General features: G+C 39.1%; 2 protein-coding genes across 12 annotated transcripts in view; one reads left to right on the top strand and one right to left on the bottom strand.

The window, feature by feature from the left end:
• nhsb (Nance-Horan syndrome b (congenital cataracts and dental anomalies)) overlaps positions 1 to 17,172 on the bottom strand; it is a 36,944-nt gene that overhangs the window by 8,347 nt on the left and 11,425 nt on the right. The window contains exons 1-10 of one of the 5 annotated variants that reach the window (XM_088371030.1): positions 6,806 to 7,165; positions 4,039 to 4,191; positions 3,823 to 3,959; positions 3,452 to 3,499; positions 3,234 to 3,278; positions 3,080 to 3,124; positions 2,732 to 2,794; positions 1,946 to 2,141; positions 1,625 to 1,756; positions 236 to 388 (exon numbers count right to left, since the gene is read on the bottom strand). In XM_088371030.1, the coding sequence (XP_088227156.1) occupies positions 236 to 388; positions 1,625 to 1,756; positions 1,946 to 2,141; positions 2,732 to 2,794; positions 3,080 to 3,124; positions 3,234 to 3,278; positions 3,452 to 3,499; positions 3,823 to 3,959; positions 4,039 to 4,191; positions 6,806 to 6,854 (1,021 nt within the window). In that variant the 5' untranslated portion in view covers positions 6,855 to 7,165. Of the gene's footprint in view, positions 1 to 235; positions 389 to 1,624; positions 1,757 to 1,945; positions 2,142 to 2,731; positions 2,795 to 3,079; positions 3,125 to 3,233; positions 3,279 to 3,451; positions 3,500 to 3,822; positions 3,960 to 4,038; positions 4,192 to 6,805; positions 7,166 to 17,172 lie in introns of those variants that run through there. The other 4 variants (XM_088371025.1, XM_088371027.1, XM_088371026.1 and 1 more) reach the window with 4 other exon arrangements.
• ace2 (angiotensin converting enzyme 2) overlaps positions 7,257 to 17,172 on the top strand; it is a 31,242-nt gene continuing 21,326 nt past the window's right edge. For 6 of the 7 annotated variants that reach the window (XM_088371037.1, XM_088371034.1, XM_088371033.1 and 3 more), the window contains exons 1-2: positions 7,257 to 7,397; positions 8,091 to 8,132. The gene's annotated coding sequence lies outside the window, so the exon portion shown is untranslated. The remainder of the gene's footprint in view (positions 7,398 to 8,090; positions 8,133 to 17,172) is intronic. The other variant, XM_088371035.1, reaches the window with a different exon arrangement.

Below are 17,172 nucleotides of genomic sequence, written 5' to 3'. Positions count from 1 at the left end.
GGGTTCACTGTCCTTTAAAATGAGGATGGTTATTTGTAATTGGTGAAGCTTATGTTTGTTGTTTTGCAACATATCTAGCAATAGTAAAAGGTTGACATGGAATCATCCAGCCACAGTAAATTGGTATGAAATTTTATCAGGAATTCTAATGTGGTGGTATAAGCGGCTAGTTAATTTAACAACCTGGTGGACAAATGGTAAGGAATGACATGAGAAAACATTCAAAGGAACTTACATGCTATGAGGAAATCATCTGTTTGGCAGCCAGAGTCTCGAGTGTGGTGAAGGCGACCACTAATTGAGAAGTCTTCGTGACACAGCGAGAGTTGGTGCGGATTGGCATGGACAATTACTGTCCGCTCTCTTGCTACTGGTGATTCATCTGAGTCTGAATGTAAAATGACATAGCATGCTGAGTCTCAGTAATGTCATGTTAAAGTCACTTTCAACATGGGATATGAAGGAGAGATGGTTGAACCACTAGACTGTAATAATGTGCTTTATCATATTCGGCTTTGTTAATTTTGGTGTTGTTGAGTCTCAAAGTAAAACTGTTGAGAGTATAACAAGACAGCTTTTTTTGCAGAAATATCGTACAATGTACATTACAAGTGTACATTGTTTTGGAAGACTGCATGCATATGAAAAAATAAATACATACAAAAAGCAAAGGTGGACCAGGAGATAGCTCAGATGTTTTGGTGTCCTATATATTTGACAAAGCTTTTCAGAGAAAATGTAGCAACATTTACTGCGTCTGTGGCACATTTAAGATTATGCATTGGTAGGTTTATAGATTATTAATCATTTTAAAACAAATGTAAAATTATTTCAGAAAAGGATCCTGCTCACATATTGATAACCCGATTTAGCTGGAGGAACGCAATATTCGAAAATGCTTTTTGGTAGTTCTACTATGGTGTACGGTTCTTTTAACTCAGGGGTGTCACACTCATCTTTGTTGCAGGCCACATCGTAGTTAAGATTACTACTAATATATAATACTATATAAGACATAATACAAATAATAATACTCATTATCACATACAAACAACAGAATTCAAGATAAAAAATCAACAATTTTCAAAATTATTTTGAAAGTGAGGTTTTAATAGAAATTGTTGCAATATCTCATGGTTATTAAAAGGGAAGACAATTTAGTTTTAGTATTTTAACAAGTAACATTGAGTTGACACACATGATTTGCCTTTGCAGGCCACATAAAATGATGTAGCAGGATGGATCTGGCCCCCGGGCCTTGGGTTTGACACCTGTGTTTTAACTCCTGGTACGACCAGTGCCAAGTACGATAATAAAAAGGTTTTACTTTACCAACATATATATTCAATGAGATACTATGTGATGGGAGTGGAGTTTTGTCTCATGCAAATAAGAAAATGCTGCCATCTACTGCTGGGTATGCCACATGAGTGCAGAAGTGAACAACGCTGAATCTGAATTAGCTCGTCACCAAATTACAGTAAGCAAGACTTGTGCGCAGATCTGAGCATGTGGCACATGCAGCGGACGCATTGGCAAACAGAAATATGCCCCCACCCTAGCCCCAAATTTGACCTATCAATAATATTCAAGCAAACAACGCAGTGATAAATAACAAACATACCCATGTCCTGTTGTACTCGTTTGGGTATTCCAGTGATGGTCTTCCTCCTCCTCAATTTCCTTCTTCTCTGAAGAACTGACTGGGAATGCACAAGGGAGCACCGTGCACTAGCCTCTCTATCAAATCCAACTCCTGGGGAAAAAAAAAAGAATGTCATTATTAAATATTTTCATTTTGAGGACATGCGATCCAGAAAATGAATGAATAAATGGGTCACTGTAAGACGAGTCATCAAATTTCAGGATAAAAGAATGACATAGGGTACTTGTTTTTATTGTTGTTAAATATAAAAACAGGTCAAATTTGACTCTTGTATTTTACCTGTTACATTGATGGGGATGATACAGGAAGAGACTGCACGAGTATCATCCGAAGTTGTCTTCTGATCGGAGTGGGACACATTTTCCTTCGACCATTTGGTCTCTTTGTCCTGGGTGGAGGGGACAGCGTGTGCTGAGGTCTTTGTTTTGTGACCTGTTAACACTTCATCCTCGTCGCCCTCGCCCGTTGAGGTAGCCTTCAAGTAAAAGTCAACCGCAACAAGCAGCATTAAAATAGGACAAAAGTCCAGTTACATATTTAGAAAAATATAACCATCTAGTGGTTTGCGCAAGAACTATTTGTTATTTGAATATTAAGTACACTGGCAGACAAACGATTTTTTGGGGGTTCCACAGAACAAAACAAAAATTTTTAACAACCCCCCAAAATTTCATTATAAAGATTCAATATATGTTCCCATTGGGGAATAGATGGAAATTTATTAAAAAAAACAGGGTGTGAAAAATACCCAAAAGTTAAGTCAAATATCTGATCTGGGACCTGGGGGATCCAAGCATATTTCAGGGAGAGAGGGGGGGGAGGCAGTGGCCCCACGGGCCCCCTCCAGCTCCGCCACTGATTAAGCAGTTGACCATTTGTCTCAAGATAACTATAATTTACGCAAATTGTGCATGTTTCTGCGTGGATTATTTGAAATTGAATGGGGTCCAGTTGTGGATCCTCCAATTCTGGAATGTTTCTACTAAAATGAATGAATCCAACAAAAATGTAATCGCAGAACAAATGGGATACACTGAAGTTGAACACACAACACAGGTCCAATACCTTTCTATTCCACGGAATGAAGATGCATCCCTCAATTGGATGAAGTGAGTAAAAGCACTCAAACTATAAATGAATAATGTAAGAAAAGAAAAGACAAAAAATGTAATGAAAAATAATAAATATAAAGAGATGAATTCATGAGTTTCATCGCAATAGAAACAACTGTATAAAACATTTTCCTGAATCACAATACAAGGTCCTTGTGTGTCCTACTTTCTTATATAACTATCGTCCTTATTATTACCGAAATTCTTGTTTAGATTCTTTTATTCTATCCTTCAGAGAATAACCATGCCTCATTGCTTAAGTGTTTGAAGTGCATTTTTTTTTTTATAGAATCTTCCTTACCTTTCTTTGTATCGTCTGAATATCCGCTTCTCTCCCCGGTCTCTCCTACACAATAAAAACAGTTAATATCATGTGCAGAAGCTCGCTACATCAAAAGATGCGATATGCTTTGAATATCTTTGCATGGACGAATCGTCTGGCTTCTCATTCTTACTTTTCTTTGAATGGTTTGGATTTCTGTTTCTCTCACTGTCCTCTCCTAAAAGAAGCAAAACAGTGGAAGTTTTTAGTGTGACTCAAAAGATTATTCAGTAAGCACAAAGCAAACAAAAAACAATGGAACTGAATCTGAAATGGAATGACACTTTTTACAGTACATGATGGGATGGTGTAAACACATGAATGAACTTATTTTTTTTTTTTTTTTTTTACCTTACTAGGTTGATAGTCTAACTCTCGCTCTCGCTCTTCTCTTTCTTGCTGCATGGCAACACCACAATAACATTTTGGGTCAGTTTGATTATAGGCAGAAAAAAAGTATATATAGTATATAAAATATGAGCTCATGTCATCATTCCTGTTTCCTTTCTTGTGTGTCTCCTTACCCTTCTGTCTAATCATCTCCACATTTACAGGCCTTGTCTTAAAGTCTTTGGTACCCGTATGCTCATCATCAACAGTGAACCCCCATTTAAAAAAAACAACAACTAAATAACCCTAACCTTGATAGAACAGTAAGCGAACAAGCTTACAGCGTGAAAAATGTCCTGCCCCTTCCCTGCATGGTCTTTGCAGTGCCTTACCGCTCGTGCCAGCCGACTTCTCTGTTGCCGTCTGATGGAATGCGGTGAGGGGAAGGTGGGTATAGGGGGCGCTGTTGAGACAGAGATAGTCACCTTGTTCTTCTCCCGACTCGTGGGTGGCTCGTTCTGTTTTTCGTCTGAAAATTGTAAGCACGCACGCATGAAAATGTCCGTCCAAATGAACATTACTGAATTTCAGGTCAGGATAATTGTCACCTCTGCGCAGGGCACGGAGGCTGAACTGAGAGTTCTTGTGCAATTCCTCCAGACATGGTGGTCGGGTGCGTGGATGGAATACGTTGTGTTGTTGGTGCCATGGAGCCTGATAGTGAACTGACAACTTGCTCTCTATATCCAAGTTTGATACAGCTGAAAAATGAGGGAAAGAGGAAGACGTGAATGACATGATACTGCTTTTGTAAAGATTTTGTTCTGGATCTTCATGCCAAGTCATTGACGGAAAAACTTGAGTGGTGTGGGAGTAGTTATTCTAATCCTATCCTCAGTGATTCACTCAAAAACTCATCTATTGATAGTCTCAATATATTTCTGTGCTCTTTCTGTAATTCTTTAAGATGCCACAGGATGGCACCCCAGCCCTGACTAATGGGAAAGTAGTAATCAAAGTCAAACATCTCGACTGTTCTAAGATCTATGGATATCAGGGAGGAAAAAGGTTTAACCTGGGTTGTGAGCAGACTTTATGGAAAGTCTTCACAGCATGTTTTTGCTTATAAATATGGGCACACATGTTAAAGATTCATATGGTCCGAGTCCTCAAGTCTGCTTCAAATGCCAAGTAGTCGTTTTGGTTTTGTGCCATTTAAACATCAAAGCGCTCAAAAGGCATCCAATTTTGTACCATTTCATTTCTGAAAGTGTGTGTGTGTGCGTGCGTGTGGGTGTGTGCGTGTGTGTGTGTGCGCGTGCGTGCAGCAAGTCAGTCAGGTTGATGTGAAACTACAGCAGCCAACATTGATTTCACCTCAGCGCACGTGTAACATTTTGTCTAGAGGCGCACACGACTGCATTATAGGATCATCAGGGGCCATCTGTGATGATTAAATTGGAGCTGGAGTTGGCATACCCTGCATCACATGCAATTACACATGCCCACAATTACTCTGCCTCATGTCACAAATGATGAATACGTTGTTGGTCGATTTTAATAACTCGTTTTCAATCCTTAGCATAAAATGTTGCCTGATATCTGGATTCTGATCTTCATTACGCTAATTTTCAACATCTGTAAAACGGGATTGCGTTTCGACGAGTTGCGCTGTTGTCTGACAAGAAATAGACCCGTGAGTCATCGGCATATAAATAGCAGCTTGCATTGAGTTTTGTTGAACCAGTTCAGAGAGGAACACTAACATGTAGTACATGTAGAGTACGTAATAAATTGTAATCAGTAATCAAATATAAAAACACAGGCATAATACAAGATTAAGATTCAAATAAATAATGCATGAATAGAAACTCAATAGTCCAAACTGAACTGGACTGAGACAAGTTAAGATGTTGGCAAATAGAAGTCATTAAGTGAGGCCGTATTAGTTTGTATGTGGGTCAAGAAGCACTAAGTGCAAAACCTTGTCAGACTGCTGTTGTGATCACAACATTTCTGGAAGAATTAGTTGGTCAGTTTGTTACAGGAAAACAAAAGCTGAATAGCAATCTCAATGCTGCTTGTTGCTTCTGATGACCACTTGGAGCCCTGCTCTGTTCTCAGGACTATTTTACTATTTCATTACTACTATTCTATTTACTATCTTACTATTTGGTTAATCTGCAATCCACAAATATGAATCAAATATGACCTCCAACAGCTTCAGTGCGCACAACTTTTGCAATAGTCATACGAAAGAATGAGATTTCAATTTTTTTTTTTTGGCTTGCTTTGGATAACATTTCAGAGTGAAAGAATGACTTTTATTGTAGTTTTGCTGCTTTTATTTTTTTGACCCGGACAGTTATGGTAAAATAACTACATTTAATTTCAATATGGTCCGTGTCTTTTTTGTTCATTCGATTTTACGTTTAGAAGCAGTTACTAAATATGGAAACAACTTATTTGAGCTTAGTTTTAAGATAGAAATATAAACATTTAAATGCAGTTTTTCTCATTTATTGTCAGGAAAGAGTTAGTAAAAGACTAAGAATAGTTTGATTTTAAGCTTTTATTTCTAAAACAAAAATAATATAGCACGAGACACAAATAAAAGAAGGTCATGCAGTTGGGTGCGTGTTTGTACGTATGTTCTTTGTTACGCAATCTTGTCTTTGTTCTTTATTCAGTCTGTTCCTTATTCACTTGTGTCTCAATTCACTTGTTAGCAGTTAAAGATGAAAGAGCTGCTTTTTTTCTCCGGAAGTTATCACTGGCAGCATTTGTCGTACTGACCAGCAGATGGCGACAATGTGGCGTTTGAGGACAAAAATGTGTACTGTAATGACGAACCATCAACATTCTAAATTCCACAACTGCTAATTACACACATGAATAGCACAAAAAAACTTGTTTTATCCCTTTCCTTATTTTACAATAATTTTCTCCAAGTGTGTCTAGTTTGAATTCCACGCTGTCGCCATCTCCTGGTCATTATGAGAAATGCTGTCAGTGGCAACTTTCAGGAATCTATGAGCCGTTATTTTTTTTTTCATGTCTCGTGCTATATGTTTTCGTTTAAAAGATAAACATTAAAAATCAAACTTTTATTAGTCTTTTACTTCCTCTTTTCAGACAACAAATGAGGAAAATCAATCTGTATTTCAATTTTGGTGTTTCTAAATCAAAACTAAAACCAAATAACGAGTTACCGACTTCTAAATGTAAAATCGAATTACTAAGGAAGACGCGGACCATACAACTAGTAGATTTTTTGTTTTACATTCTGTCCACAGAACACTCCATGATGCCATATTCACCCATTCTGGGAAACAGATTAAATTCACATTATGAAACAAGTTATTGAATCCCTACCTTTAGATGGCACAGAGGCACAGCCAATCCCGAGACAAGCCAAAGCCATAATTAGCAGCTCCCCGTTTCCCTTCTTTATTTGTCACTCATCCCTTTCTCTGCAGCTCTTAAATCACTCGCAAACTCAGCTCTAAATATTTCTGTGCAAAGCGAAACATTTAGACAAGCAACATCTGCAGTCACACTACTCTCCCTGCAACCCAACTAACTGCCGACCTGCTGTCTGTCCCCTCTTTCCCCTCTCCTCATCAGATGGCCCATCATTTGATTGAAAATGTCTTTGCTTGCTTAGTTCAGTCAAAAAGTGAAAGTTGTTTTTGTTGTTTCAGTTGGAATTATTTTGCACTTTAAAGGAGTAATATTATATCACAAAAGCTTTGATTCAAAATGCGTCCCACCCCCACATAATATTAGTGTGATGGTAGGGTCCCGCCTGGGCATGGCCTGTCCATGACCGTAATCTCCTCATGATGCAGTAATACGTGGAGGGGTGGGGTGCATGAGTTTGAGTCGGTGCAGTCAACTACCAAGCATTAACGCATTAATCCACCACATGCGACTGCGAAAGAGTATCACATGCTTCTTCTGTGCAGTAAGTGACCGACAAAGTATGCACGTGCAGAATCCAGTAGTCATTCAAACACAAGGCAATTGGAAATCAATGGTGTGAAAAAGAAGCGATATCTTTCACAAACATAGAAGGAGAAAGGTCCGTGTAATCTGTTGTAATCTGGAGCTCTGGCTGCCACTGATTTTGGATGTACATTTTGTAGCATTGGCAACTTGGCAGTTGTCTTGAGGAACTTTGCGATTTCAACCATGTCTTGCTGAGATAACCAAAGACATAGTAAGCACGTTTTTTTTTTAAATTGAATAACAAAATTCGACAGAAAGACAGTCTGCTGCCTAATCATACCTGACATTTTTAACACATGAGGGTGGAAACTGGCTAATTGTCACTTTTGTTGCCAGCAGCAACTTGGACATTAATGGCGATATGTTCAGTGACTTCATTGAGCAATAATGCCACATTTGACACATATTCCCCATTCACACCTGAGACACATATCACGTGACACTAACCAGTCACATGACACGACTGACACGTCACAAACTGCAACTACTGCAGGACAAAAGACTAAATTAATCATTTAAGCCATTTACACAGATTTCTAAAGTAGTCAATTGTGTCTTGTTTGATTAAACAATTTTACCTCATAAAATACTATCTTGTTAAATTTCAATTTCAGTCTCATGATTTTTTTTTTTTTAATTTTCATTGCAGCCCTGTTGCGCCTTTGTACTTCTCTGCATCCATATTCATAATGTAAGTCTCCTTACCCGTCTTGTTTTTTGTGCTGCACACCTGCACTATTGTCTCATGGCCCTCTACACCCCACCGCCTGCCCCCAACCTGCAATTCATTTTTGGCATAACAAATGTGTGCGATTGAAACGCTCATTTAAATTCATGTTTAATGGCCTGCCTGTATTGGTTAGCAGGGCTGAGTCACAATGTCCGGCATAAGCCTTTTTTTTTTTTTTTTAATCACTGTTACATCAGAGCGATTTGGCAAACCGGCGTAAATAAATGCAGGTTAGATGTTTGGGGAATTATCCTGGTATTGCTTCTGAAAGTTCTTATACTGCCCCCTAGTGGCAAAATATATTTCACTCATTGCGGATTAACATCAAAATAAATAGGACTGATAAGTCACTAAATAGTACGTGTTTGTTCGTATGGTTTGTTTTTTAAGTGCAACAAATGATTGGTTGCCTCTCTTCCACGAAACTCGCATACAATTGTTATGCAATCAGTTCTCATTATCCTGTAACAATTGTAAAGGGTAGAAAATAAACCGCTGCACTGAAAACAGATTTTGGCTAAATTTGCTCAATTCTATTTTGTCAAGTGGTTACATGAAATAAAATGTAACTATTGATATATTGTCTCCATTTCAGGACGATTTTCTTTCATGTAACCACTTGACCAAATAAAATTGAGCAATTTTAACAATTTTTTTCAGTATGGATTGAAATGTATAAAACTGAGAAATCTTAATTGAATGTCTAAAATTAAAAGATGTATTGCCACGTCTTCAAATCTGTTTAGAAAAGCAGCAATGTGTGTTTTACATCAGTGTTCCTAAAAAGGTTGAGTATTAGCTGTATGTAAACTAGAGAGGGAAATTATTCAAATCTCTTCTGCTCTATTCTACTTGGCCAACAGCTACTCCTATTTGGATATGTGGACTTTTTTTTTTTTTTTATCAGCATAGCCTTATCACAAAACACCATAGTGTAGTGAGACTCAATGACCTTGCGTATCTACCTGTTGCCATTCATACAAAAGAATAATATTAAACTAATCAGGCCTAGATTTCACACTTAGTAAATATAGATGAGATCATCATTTTTTCATTAGGTATACTTTTTTCCCTAACATATTTGTTAGCTGGTGTGCCTTGAGATTTTTTTCAAATAATACTCGGGTCAATTATGTTCCCCAAAAGACAATGGTGGAAGAAAAATTCGGCGTACTAAAAGTTATTATTTTGCGTGTGTGTTTATGTCTCAGCTATGTTGTAGAAATGGCACAAAACAAGCCCGTGTTATTTTTAACCGTGTCTCCATGGAAACGGACACAGGCAGAAAAAATGGGGACTTGTGCTTGTCTTTGGGGGAAGACTCCTTCTGCTGGTCATTGTGTGTGTACTTTTTGTGCGTTATCATAATTATTAACAAATAGGTATATATATTTTTTTTACAATCCAAACTTTTTTTTACTGCCCCGAGTAGTTGTCTTTTTATTTTCTTATGGCATAAATTATTGGCTATAAAATAACTATTATGATGACTAACATAATTTTGGCTCCTACTCACCATGCGTACCACCACCCCAGCATTTTTATTTTTCATCATTTCATTGATCATTTATCGTCGTTCGCAAAGTTTGAACTTTTCCGGGTCGTTCATCTTTTCAATTTTCCATCCCAAACAACTGAAGCACTCTAGCTATTAATCAAACTCATCTCATTTGTTTCACTAGGTCATCATTTAAAAAGTTAGCGAGGGATTACTGCGCCTTGGAATTGACTGTAAACTGTCAAAAAAAAAAAAAAGTGATGCATAGGGTGGAGACTACCTTAGATAACACTAACTGCGCTCCGAGTGTCCTCGGCAAACCAGCAAATGTACAGCATATAAATGAGCTGGGATCATGCCGGGGGAAAAAAAATTCAGACTCCAGGAATAAGGAAATTGATAATTGAAGTAGTGCGTGCATGATCAATACTTCATGGCATTATTTATAATCAGGATCAATGCGTCTGTACAGTGATTGAGATGTTGTCTTTATCATTGGCTCGGGCGAGGGCTCGTGTTCACTGAGGACATTCCCCTACATACGTCTTGCTTTAGAAGCCATCTGACAGTTACTGAGTGAACATATCGTTTCTATGGAAACAACTTAAAGATTAAAGCTGTGAAGAACCAGAGCCTTGCCAGAGAGAATCCCACAATGCCTTGTGCCTGGGGATCTCTGGGAAAGAGAAAGGCGGAGGCGCATTGTCAAAGTACTGTGTGCGTGCGTGCGTGAGTGTGGTGTGTGTGTGTGCATGCCCACTTGTGTCTTTGCCAGCTGCAGAGGTGTTGTGCTTCAAATTGGCTCTGTTTTGTGACTGTTTGCTACACCAAAGTCGATGCCCATCAGTCACTCTTTCCCAGACGCCCCCACCCAAATACTACCGTGCTAATAAAAAAAGTATACAAATCAGAAAAGTGCATATGACATGACAAGCGCATCATTGATACATTCCGTATCTGATCTTAAGCACATGATAACCTTGACCAAAAAAAATTCCATTGCAGAAGCAGCTTCCCACTTTCCCAATGTGAGACTAAAATGTAAACAATTCAAAATATGTTTATACAGGAGTGTCACTCTGACCTTGTCCTCTTTTCCCCCCCAATTTATTTGTTTTTAAATGTATGTGCCTCCGCCCCATATCCTCATCTTTACCCCCTGCCCCCACCCCCCTGGGTGATGCCAGTGCTGTTGTCAGGCTGGAGCTGAAAGCAGCCAATCACGTGGCACCATGCTGAAGAGCTCTGGGGTGATGTTAGGCAGTTTCATGCTCATACGATGAGCTTTGCCAAATGTAGGTCATGCTTCTCCTCGCTCGCCCCGCCTTCTTGAGCTCGCTCACATTTGCCTACACACACACATAAACCTCATCACCCCTCGCAGACGTACGTACTCACAGATAACGCACAAGTGCATTTTCTTGCGTTTAGATGCGACAGATGTGCTAAACTAAAGTACCTTAACTTACAAAGTTGGCTTTTGTTCCTTAAAGCTGGGAATTCTATGCACTCGTGTATATCAAGGCAATTTTACTGAATCAAATGAAAGGAGCACCCCTAAATAAATTTTTAATATGCTTTAAGTCAAGAGAAATAGTACTGTTCTGATATCAAAATATAAATTAATATAAGAGAAAAACGTTAAAGAAAAAAGGTATTATACTGACCATTATACCAGTGCCATTTGTGTCCCCATCCCAGGAAATACAATTTCTAGCAAATGTACATAAATGTAGTATATATGTATATACTTCATCCCAATTTGGTGTACTATTTACTTCAATTTATTTTCTTAATATACAAAAAGTTATGATTCACATTTTAGTTACGCAAATACAAAACCTTACATGATCAATAGATGTTCCCTCTCCTCCAAAACATCTTTACATTAATGTCAGTCAGGCTTTTAATACACCTTGAAAAGATCTGGAGTTAATCATTTGGTATAGACAATTAATATAAGGATATTTAAAGTTGACCCAGAACGTGCTACAGTAATTGTGCATGGAGAATTAAAGGGTTTTAAATTAAAAGGGTTTATTAAAAAAAAAAAAAAAAAAGGAGGGGGGGGGTAAAATTCTAAGATCAACCAGTAAGTGCTTCTTCTTGTTCTGAACTCTTGTTGAACCACTCAACTGTGCTGCAATATCGCACTTGCGGGATTATGATGTAAATAACAGTCACAAGAGCAAGTTGATTATACAGAAATGCATTTAGCAGTCTGTCTTCACTGGAAACCGTCAAAGGAATGTTTGATGTATTTGCGACAATCTCTCGATAATCTCTGTTCTTTATTTATTTGGGAGGCGGCACGGGGGCGGGGTGGGGGTGGGGGGGGGGGCGCTGTAATTAGACTGGCTCGGAGATCATCTATTGTCATTTTCTAAATACAGTCACATACATCCTAATCATTTTCATGGCCTACTATCAAACAGAAACCAGATTACCCAAGGAAAAGTCCCACAGGCACAGGGAGAACATGCAAACTCCACGCAGGAAGGCCGAAGCCGGAATCGAACCCGCAACCTCTGCACTAAGGCGGACGTAAAAGTAAAATGGAAAATCAATCAAGCAAATAAATAAAAATGTGAAATATGGAAAAAATATGCCACTGACCAGTTTAGTGAGCATCTAACTCCACAAATGTTTGACTTTTTTTTGGGCTTTGAGCGCCAGTGATGGCAAAAAGAAAATGTATGACGGCAACCGTCCAAACTCTGTTTCAAAGCCATCACTTCATGAGTACACTAAAATGTAAACATAGAGCTTATCCAAAAAGCAAACACAGAGCTCAAGATGACTTATTCTGGCTTCTGGCAGCCAGATTAAAGGCTTCATTCATTTTAGGAATATCTGACAAACTCAAAGAATGAGTTTTACTTTATTTTAGTTCTAACTTTAACTCAGTTACGAATGTTAAATTGTTACTGAAACGATTGCCTGTGCGGTTTACACAAGTTTCACAATGGTGAGTGCTTGGGAAACAATATTTTAAGTTTTATTATTATTATTATTATTATTAATTATTTCTAATTGGAAAATGGATTTTGAAATTGACTTGAAGTATTGAAGATTTTTAAATATATTCATGTTGATTGATTTACACTCCCAAATTACTGAAAAAGAACCTCTGGTTGACTGTTGCAGCTTTGATCATGGAAAATAAAATCGAATTTAGGCATGCCCCAACTTAAAAGGTTTTGAGCAGTTGCTTGGTCAAGCATCTCATATGACACTGCTCGAGTGAAAAAGAATAATTTATTGAATAATACAACATGACAACACTTGCAAAGAGCAGGCAAAGAGCTCACACCCAGACACTTACATGAACTAAGCTAAATAATAATAATAATAAACTAAGCTAAATTTTAAACGCCCCTTAAAGGCACAATCGCAAAACTAGTTATAACTTTTATGAAGCCAGTTTACTTACTTATATCTTATTTTATGTCATTTTGGGCTTCTATACAACAGGGATTTCCATTCATTTTATTAGGATACATTAAGTTACAAGCTTGGTTACACGACAAATTTAACTCACAAGTCAAATTACCACTGCACCGTGTTGTGTCACACTCATAATGATTGTTTGCGTTTCCACAATAGCTTCCTTTTATGGACGAGATGTACTTCTTATGTTTTGACATACAACACGACTGGCATACAGGCGGGAGCTTTGTTGTCTGCTTTAAATAAGTGCTCGAGAGCTCCTGACAAATATGCAACCTTCCCTGACGCACAAACACACACACACGCACACACACAGAGCGCCTCCTCAGAGAGAGAATCATTTCTACTTGCCTGGTTTGCCACAACTAGGTTGACCTATTTTTGTCCAGACCTCTCTCTCTCTCGCTTGCTCAATCTCTCTCTTGCTCTTTCGCTCTTTCTCTCGCCCTCTCTCGCTCACTGCAGCCCCATAATTCACCTCTGCTTAATAATTCACAACAGCTTTAGAAGCCCCCACTCAGCGGAACCACTGGCTCAGGAAAACAAGAAATAGATGCAAATGCAATCTGGGGCACATTTTGTGTATTATGATATTCCCTTAAAAATGTATACAATTACGTATTTATGTAAGGTATAGGCGATAGCACATACTAATTTTGGGTTGGAAAACTTAAGGTTGACGTCAAACTAACATGACCCCTTGAGACCCTTAACCAACATTCACCACCCAAGACGAAGAAGCATACAAAGCAAAGCGGGAAATGCCGTCGTCTAGATAGATGGCTGTGCAGGTTGTGTGCTGTTATTGTAAAAGCGCAGATTATTTGCAAGTCTGTGCACACACTTGCTCCGCCTAATGTGATTGGATGGCCAGATTTGGCAGGAACCAATAAGGACACAAGGAGCAAGAGAGCAGGCAGCAAGTGTACTCATGCTGATGCTGGGCACACCCTGGAGCTGTGAGCGTGTGTGTGTATATGTGTGTGTGCGCCAGTGCATATAAAATGAAGACGGATCATAAATTTGTAATAACGGGTGTATTTTACACACCTTGGAAAGTCACAATATTCATTTTAAAAGAGCTTTCCAGGGTCTTGTTCATCTGCTCTTCCATATTTTAACCTCCCAGGATTTGGTGCATTGGCATTTACAGTACTTGGACATTGGCATTAGAATTCAGGCTAACTAATTCACTTCTAATACTGAGCAATGATGATTATTGTGGTGTGGACAAAGCGCTAGCAAAATAAGAGACGATGACGAAAACCAAATTTTTGAAATGCCGGGGGGGCTGGAGACTTATCTTGTATTTAGCAATGTAACTGGAGTGATTCAAGGGTTGAATAGAATTCTACATCACCTAGGACAACTGTGTTCCCTGCATTTCCTTCCAAATGGCTCATTTAAGTGCACTGTGGCAATGGGCGCTCAACTTACCAGGCCGATTCATCCAATTTACACACACTCAGAACTTGATAAATCAAAATATGGCTTTTATGCGGTTGCTGGCTTCCCCAAAATGATTGACTCTCACTCGTGTGAAACTTGATGGAGAACAACCGTGAGCATGTGTATCCTTTGAGTAGGCAAGATTCAAAAGGGGTCCTAACAAACATGTCAAAAACAAAATGCAGGGTATGTTCGCCTCTTCTTTGGATTCCATCACTTCAAAGATACTTTTGCATATGCAGTGATATCCCAAATGTTTTTTCTATCAGGATCGCCTCCAATTGTTATATGTCCAGTCAGGGGCTGCCAAAGTCTTCTCCCTGTGTACACTACAAACGAAACTTTAAACAAGCCCCTATTTCAACATGATTTTGCCCACTCATATATTTTTCGCCCACTAACGACACGAGCGAGACATTAATCTTATCCTTTCGATGTCTACATGTAGACGATGTTCCTTGAGATATTTAATACGAGATTAAAATTGTCTCTGAAAGGAAAGAAAAAAAAATGGCTTCCGTGCTTCTCTTCGAGCCATGCTATGAAGAGAGGGCAGGAGAAGGGAGGCTGTGTTGAGTGTGTGTGTTATGTCGTCTGATTGATGTGACAGTGAGTGTGAGTCTCCTCCAAGAATCTTGGCCTTATTGCTCTTCTCGTACACACTGCCCCATCGCACATACAACATACTCTGTCTCTCAGCGTTAGACGCACACCTCGGTGTAAAATGGCTGCAGTTTCCTTCTCTTCTATCTGCTTCTGTCATCATCTTTCCACCCCATATCACAGTTACATCTCCTGCTCACTTCAGTCTTTGTCCCCCCCTTCTTTCTATTCCTTCCAGTTCTTCCACATGTCTTGTATTCTGGAGGAGACGATAGAAATGTTTCTGCTGTGTGAATGTGGTGAGGTAATAAATGCAAGGAAATGTTTATTGCTGTGATTATGATACACCAATCCGCAGTGGCATCCTATTTCCGATCTTTAGTATGCCCAAATAAATGGAAGAGAAACCACAATGTCTCATGAGAGGAACCAAAGACTCATGTTACGATATCAACAAGCTCTAAAGCTTAGACCTGCTGTCATTCCGACTTCTCCTAGACCCAACATAACGAGATCAGTGTTCATCTTATCCAATCTATCTGTTTACTCCAGAGTTAAGTAAGGCATTTATTCTTTAAATCTGTTCAAAGGCTTTGAAACTGCAGCACTGCATGTATTTCACCACCATGAGAACAGGCCTCCACTTTGGCCACCTCATGTTTTGTAGGTCTGTGGCAACCCTGACAAATAAAACCAGAACACATCACAACACGGCAGAACGTAAATTCACATGCTCTAAAAATAGAGATTCAATTCAAAAGCTTTGACGCAAAGTGATCAATCAGTTGTTTTGACGTGTTAATAACCGCAGTGGAGGGATATCGCAAAATGTATCTTCGCATTATGTCTAAGTGTCACCTGTGGCTATGAGGTTATGCGGCAAGCTACAGTCTCATTAGGAACGATCTGTTTTGAAGCTGTGGCCGTGGCTGTAACATAATGAGCAGTTGGAGAGAAGAGGGAATGTATAATGCATTATCCCCACCCTCCCACTTTCATCCTAAGGATGAGAGAAGGGCCAGTTTCTCTGGGACTTCCAAGCGTTGGTCATGGATTTGTGCAACAGTGTGTTTGTCTGACTGCGTCGTTCGGGCCTCAATGTGTATGTGCTGTTCTGCATCCCTGTGCGTAGACGAGAACTGCGCCTGTGTCTTAAAGATTGATAACCTTCAAACAAAGAAGCAACTAGAGACAACATAGCAACTAGCCTTGTGAGTCTAGACAGTTCTCATCCCGAATGCATTACAGTACTATTTATATGTACTTGAGGGTAGGGAATTGTCAAAAAGATGATTGCAGCAAAATTATTTTCCATCAGCATCATTTCCATGGTAAAGGGGAAGTCAACCCCCCAAAATATCAGATTAAAGTTTGCTGTTGATTGTTGGGTGTTATTCTCAGACATCATATGAAGTTCCTAATAAGAAGGCAACAGGAAAAATACTTCAAGTCTTTTGTAGATTTGATACAAAATCCATCCATTATCCGAACCGCGTGTCCTCACGAGGCTCGCGGGCGTGCTGGAACTGATCCCAGCTGACTTGGGGCTGTAGGCAGGGGACACCCCGAACTGGTTGCCAGCCAATGGCAGTGATACAAAATTGCACTTCAGTAATTCCGATGGAGAGGTCACAAAACTCTTGCATTTCCATGCAATGAATGGAGAAGCATTTCTGCTCATGAACAGTTTGGCGCAGCAAGCATGGTGCAATGATAAACATCAGATGGAGTGTAAATATGTTTCACGCACGCACACACGCAGACACACACATACAGGTTCAACTGGGGTTGTATCATCCTCAGGATCACTGCTCCTGATCCACTGCCACCCATATGGCTCTGCTTTATTTCAACTGGCATGGATTAAAGGTCTAGGCTGCTCACCCACACGTCTTATCTTAATTCTCAGCTGAATTTATTTCATATGTGAAAATGGCAACAAAGTTCACAATGATTCTATTTGACTGAAGTTTCATGCTAAAATGTTAAACATATCAGTGT

This window comes from Syngnathus floridae, chromosome 3 (genome assembly GCF_059516105.1).
Source record: "Syngnathus floridae isolate MCC-2025c chromosome 3, RoL_Sflo_1.0, whole genome shotgun sequence".
Classification (NCBI taxonomy): domain Eukaryota; kingdom Metazoa; phylum Chordata; class Actinopteri; order Syngnathiformes; family Syngnathidae; genus Syngnathus; species Syngnathus floridae.
This window is presented reverse-complemented; position numbering and strand designations above follow the sequence as displayed.